The sequence below is a fragment of the Gossypium arboreum genome, chromosome 1 (genome assembly GCF_025698485.1).
Source record: "Gossypium arboreum isolate Shixiya-1 chromosome 1, ASM2569848v2, whole genome shotgun sequence".
NCBI classification, from domain to species: domain Eukaryota; kingdom Viridiplantae; phylum Streptophyta; class Magnoliopsida; order Malvales; family Malvaceae; genus Gossypium; species Gossypium arboreum.
Genome location: NC_069070.1, coordinates 111,810,534 through 111,816,533, shown reverse-complemented (window position 1 = coordinate 111,816,533; position 6,000 = coordinate 111,810,534). Strand labels below are relative to the sequence as shown.

The following is a 6,000-nucleotide window of genomic DNA, read 5'->3' as shown; positions in this document are numbered from 1 at the left end:
ATAAAATGCCTCATAAGGTGTCATTTGAGTACTCGATTGAAAGCTAGTATTATATGCAAACGCTAATAACGACAAATGCTCCTCCCAATTGTAACACCCCAAAATAGGGCAGAGGAGTTTTATGCGTATTTTAGAAATATTAGCTTATATATGCTCGAAATTTTGTAAAGTTAGTATTCGATAATGTTTTCGACAATGGCTATTAGGAAATTAAGTCAATTTTTGAAAATGAGTTTTAAATACCTTTAATTTTGAAAATAGGACTGTGCAAAAGAGTTAAAATTGAGAGCTTTTTTGAAGCAATTTACCCAGAATTTTAAAATCGATCTAAAAACCATCCATTCTCCAAACTATTTCATGATAGAAACTTTCCCCCATTGTGTTCTTGTCGTCCCTTTGTTTCCTTTACCCTCCCAATCAATTTTTACTTCCAAATCCAAATTACTTTTGATTTCCAATATCATTTGAAGTATAAATCTCCATTGAAACCAAGAAAACATCCAAAAATCTATTTAATTTCATCATCTTCTTCAAGAGTGGATTTTCCAGAATTTCGCCAAAGTTCGTTTTCCTTGCATTGAAGTTAACCAATCATCTTCCTAATAGTTTTAAATGTTATCTAGACTTTTAAATTGCATTTCTAGCCATTAAAATGCATGTTTCAGATAAAAGCAAAAAATTGGGTTGTTAATAGTGAATTTCGGGTTTGTAGATTGAAACTTGGTTTTAAAGTGTTTTTCAACATATTTTAACATAATTAGAAGGTTTTTAAAGTTACTTTGAAGTTTCATTAAGAGTTTACCGTGTTTTTATTGAATTTTCATTATTATGGTTAAAACTTGTCGAGAAATTTAGATACCTTGAAACGTGTAGTTTTGTGTAGTTTAAAGATTGGGAATTAGTCGTAGATGAATGTAACTCTTTTCTTACTAAAAGATTAAATGTAGACTGAGTTATTCGAATTTTAAGTTTGTCATGCTAAATGTTTCAGTTAGAAGAGAATGTAGCTTAAGGTTTATGTTTGTGATTGTTTAGGGTAAGTTATTGACATATTGTTAATTGAATATTTGTATGGTTTGTCTTGTTGAAGTGTTGGAGTAAATAAGACATTCAACGAGTAGAAACAAAGGGAAAAAAAAAAAAAAAGCTTGCCTAAGCTTTCGGTTTTTAATGAGAGCTGATTTTCAATTAATGTTTTGGAAGAGTTGCTCATAGATAATTTATTAGGTAATTAAGAATTTAGAGGTAGTCTAAACCTCAAAACTTCTATTAAAAACCCATGTTTTGGTCCATTATTGAGTGACACGTCGAATACAAGCCTCGAAGGTCAACTTTATTTCTCTTAGAGCTTCACCTTACAATTAGTGGTCCAAATCAAAATTGAATCCATCATTTTTCTATCGCAAGTTATTTTGGAATTCAGTTCTTCCCGTTTTGGGAAAGTCCATTATCGCAAGTACTTTTTCCCCAGTGCTAACCTTTTAGGTTAAAAAGTAACGAAAAACTCACATGCATGCTATTTTCAAGTAAAGAAAAAAAATAATTATTTGTATTATTTTGTTATTAAATAGTCATTTAGAGTTTTGCATCAATCAAGAAATATTTAAATACACGATGCTTTGTGAGTTTGTATACAGAAAAGGCACCACATTATGGCGATTTAATATAATAAACACATGGCAAGTTGTTACATTAACTCTTAATTATTATTTTAATATAAAGTCAAAGAAACAAAATAAAAATTTATAATTTTCCATAAATTGGTTTTCAGTGGGGGATGTTGGCTTTGATATAGAGGGAGGATGGAGGGTTATTTTAGTGCTCCGGCGGAGGAGAAGACGGAAGTGGCGGCGTCTCCTACGTGTTGCGTCACCGGCGCCACCGGTTACATCGGGTCATGGTTGGTGAAGCTTCTTCTTGAAAGAGGTTATAAAGTTCATGCCACAGTGAGAAATCCAGGTTTCTTACATCTTATTTCTTCAATATTTACATGTAATATTAAGAATGAAATCGAAGGCTATAAAAGAGAATTAAATTATTTGGAGAAAAATCTTAGACATGCATGCATGTTTATTTGTTATGAATCACTTTAAATATACATATAATTAGTAATGAAGTTCTGTTATATATTTGTTTCCATTTAATGTAACAATAATTCACTTTCCAAGGTTTCATTTGGAATTGGATTTGAGCAATCTCTTATTACTCTTCAACTTGCTGGAGTAGTTTTTTTTTTTTTTTTATAAAAAAAAGATATAAGTAAAAATTTAGACCCCAAAGGAGGATCTTCAAATAATCTTAAGCTTAGTCTCCTAGTATAAACAGATCTAGCAAGCTAGTCAGCAATTAAGTTTTCCTCTCTAGTAATATACTGTATTTTGACTGCTCTATCTTCCTCAAGATAAGATGAATTTTCCTAATTAAGGAAGAGTTAGAACTCCCTGAAGAATCCTCCAAGATAACATTAATAGCTTCAATACTATCGGTTTGGATTAGGATTTTTTCAAAATGTCTATCCAGAATAAGGCTCAGCCCATCAAGGATTCCCCCAAAGCTCTGCCTCCAAAACAGTACAATTGCCCAAATATATAGCAAATCTAATGATCCACTCACTATTATGGTCTCTTACACAACCACCATCAGCAGTGAAGCTTTCATCAAACCTCTCCGAACAATCTATGCTCAAATTCACCCAACTGTTAGGTTAAGGCCAACTGTAAAGATGGCTTCCTGCTTTATGAGATGAGATCCTCAAAGTGGAGGAATACTGCCCAATTGAATGAGATTTTGATAATCTCATCAACACTTCATGTGATGCCTTGAAAAATGAACAGATTCCGATTCTTCGATTAAGTCTGTTTATGCATGATTTTGTACTTTATTATTTTTTGAGTTACTTAAGTGTATCAAGACTTGATAAATTAAGCTGTCCGAGTTTCACTTGACAAAAACTAAGATGATTTTAAGTATTTTTCTCTTTTTTTTTTTTAATTTAACTTGAATAGATTATGAGCACAATTTTTTATTTTTTTTTTAAGACTTCTAAATCATCCATTACACCCCCAAAAAAAATGTAGTAATAGGATTAAATCAGAACCTGGCTTGTTTTGTTGATTGGTTTATAGTAAAACCTAAAATGAAGCCTAATTAAATCTCAGAAAAGGCTTTACATCTATTACAACTATGGAATGGAGGTGACGGACTGAGATTATTCAAAGCTGATTTGCTCGAAGAAGGGAGCTTTGATGAAGCTGTCAAGGGCTGCAACGGTGTATTTCATGTGGCAGCTTCAATGGAATTCGATGCCAATACAAACGAAAATATTGGTAAATTCTGCATTACCTTCAAGCATCATGTAACTTATATCAGTTATTTCAAAGCATTTTCATTCACAATTTTACTTGATTTTTGAAGAATCATACGTTAGATCAAACATTATTGACCCTGCAATCAAAGGCACTGAAAACCTCCTCAAATCTTGCTTGAAATCCAAGACAGTGAAAAGGGTTGTTTTCACATCCTCCATAAGTACTATCACTGCCAAAGACAGCAATGGAAATTGGAGATCTGTTGTGGATGAATCTTGCCAGACCACAATTGATCATGTCTTGAATGCAAAAGCAAGTGGATGGGTACAAAGCATTCTGCTTCATCTTCTATTCTACCTATGCTCCAACCAATTAGTTCGTTTTGCAATGGAACTTAAATATGTATATATATATTCCTGGTATTCAACAGGTTTATGTGCTCTCCAAGCTTTTGACTGAAGAAGCAGCATTCAAGTTTGCAAACGAGAATGCTATTGACCTTGTTTCAGTGATAACCACGACTGTAGCCGGTCCTTTCCTCACAACCACCATTCCCTCAAGCATTCAAGTGCTCTTGTCACCAATCACAGGTTACCAGCAAAATGCTAGCATATAGGCGACCTAAAATGTCATATCATATAGGTTATCTACACTTTGGTTTATTAGCTAAATGTTTGTTTTCATATAGGTGATCCCAAGTACTTGTCAATAGTGTCTGCTGTAAACGCAAGAATGGGGTCGATAGCTTTAGTCCACATTGAAGATATATGCAGTGCCCACATTTTTCTAATGGAGCATGACAAAGCAGAAGGTAAATACATATGCTGTGCCTGCAGCTCTCCCATGTATGAACTGATTAATCACCTTGCTCAAGAGAATCCGAGCTTAGATATTCAGAGGTAAGGTTGTACATGAAGGTATATTGGGTTGTTCTGAAATTCGGTAATCTGATTGGTTTCCCCTTTGGTTTTTCTATGTTCCTAGGTTGGAGGCTGGGGAAAAAAGTACAAAACTTCCAGAGATTTCTTCCAGGAAGTTAAAAGATTTAGGCTTCACTTACAAGAATGGAATAGAAGATATAATTCATCAAACAATCACCACATGTGTAGATTATGGGTTTCTGAAGATCTAGAGGCATATGTTTTGTTCCTACTTTCCTAGCATCCTAGTAATCAAAGTTCATAGCATTTATTAATGAAAGTGACAATGCAGACCTAGTTTACTGAAACATGACCGTGTCATGCGGCATTAAACAGATCGAACGGCGTCTATTGCGGCACCAAACTTGCCCTGTATTCTTATACCAGATTTAGTCTAACTTATTGTCAAAATGGCAATTAATTGAGATGCAAAGAAATCATACACATGGACTGATGAAGGCTAAGTAGTCTAAAACACAAATTTCTGAGGGAACTTGAGACTTGGGCCCCAAAAAATAAATATAGGGACATGTATTTGCTTCTTGGTACCATTCAACTTTCCATTGGATTGGAAATTGTTGCAGAATGTATACATAATCTACATATTTAATGCAAAAGCTAATTCTTCAACTAACTCAACCAACTTCTTTCCATTAATGGTCCAGGGTTGGTTATAAGATTATTCTATCCCACTTTGCTTGATTTGGGACCATTTCTAGGCTAACTTCAATTTTCTTACCAATGACAAAAGTAGCTTCAAGGGATCACATTTGTATCCAAATGGTATTATGAACTCAAAACACCCAGCTTGCCATAAAATGAACTCTAAAGTTGTGCATTTTTTTTAATCCTGTTGAGCCAATAACTAGCCATGCCATTGCAGTCAAACAAAAGAACGGCCACCTTTTAACATGGTTAGTTGATTCCTGGAAGCAGAAGCTAAGGGAGTAGTAATTAAACCTATGTAGCTTCGACTCTTTATCGATACTCATAATATTCGGATATGTATACAAGGATATAGTCTTCTAATGATCCTGCAAATACATAGCATAACTTATTCTAAGTTTAAATGTTCATAGACTAAACTTGATTCTAGTAGGGCTATTTGGATTTTTCTTGAGTGATGATTTCAAAGTAGTTTTTCTAATAATTACTCCTGAAACAGAAAATATTGACAGTACAAAATCTGAATGAATCATAAATTTTAGTTTAACCTATCAAAAAATATTGACTTCAACTGCGAATAGCTCAGGAAGGTGACAGCCCACATGATGATGAAGAGTCTAAATCAGTTCCGGAATTGGAGTTCAATTTTAAAATGGAGGAAATAAATATCTTCCATTTGTTTTCATCTGCTTCCAAACTACCCCCAATCCAATAGTTAAGACATTATTTAATGGAATTCGATGTCTAGAATTTATGTTCTTTCTCTTCTTTTCTTTTTTTAAGAGAAGAGAGAAGAGGGTTTGCATTCATTTATGAGATGCATGTGCCAGAGAGCTTTTAAAAGCTGTACTGATGTTGCAGTAAGAAGATGACATAATTAAAATCCATACTCATATAGAAGCTGTAAAAAAATGCTTCCAAGTAACCAGTAAAATTTATAGTTTCAAATTCAAGAGAGGGAAACAAAGAAGGGTGTTTATTTTTTTACAGACGGTGACATTCAAATCTTAAAACTAATGTAATTAAAATTAGGATTGCAAGACCATGTCTAAGATGCAGTCTTTTCAAGGTATTTGTCCTGTTGGAATGGATTAAAAAATTATTTG

At 33.5% G+C, this 6,000-nt stretch overlaps 1 protein-coding gene across 2 annotated transcripts; it reads left to right on the top strand.

The window, feature by feature from the left end:
• The first annotated feature begins 1,541 nt into the window (after window positions 1-1,541).
• Window positions 1,542-4,639, top strand: LOC108456074 (putative anthocyanidin reductase). Of its 2 annotated transcripts, none has more exons than XM_017754667.2 (7): window positions 1,542-1,679; window positions 1,772-1,959; window positions 3,159-3,326; window positions 3,415-3,632; window positions 3,739-3,898; window positions 3,997-4,119; window positions 4,293-4,639. In XM_017754667.2, the coding sequence occupies exons 2-7, from the start codon at window positions 1,803-1,805 to the stop codon at window positions 4,346-4,348; spliced, it is 882 nt and encodes a 293-aa protein (XP_017610156.1). In that variant the 5' UTR covers window positions 1,542-1,679; window positions 1,772-1,802; the 3' UTR covers window positions 4,349-4,639. The 2 variants fall into 2 exon arrangements, with proteins under 2 accessions (XP_017610156.1, XP_017610155.1); XM_017754666.2 differs by having other exon boundaries at window positions 3,997-4,207.
• Window positions 4,640-6,000: the final 1,361 nt, after the last annotated feature.

Coding starts and splice junctions, on each gene's coding strand:
- LOC108456074 (XM_017754666.2), top strand. CDS start 1,803: ATGGAGGGTTATTTTAGTGCTCCGGCGGAGGAGAAGACGGAAGTGGCG. Junction 3,899..3,996: donor GCTCTTGTCACCAATCACAG/GTTACCAGCAAA, acceptor GTTTTCATATAG/GTGATCCCAAGTACTTGTCA. Junction 4,208..4,292: donor CCGAGCTTAGATATTCAGAG/GTAAGGTTGTAC, acceptor CTATGTTCCTAG/GTTGGAGGCTGGGGAAAAAA.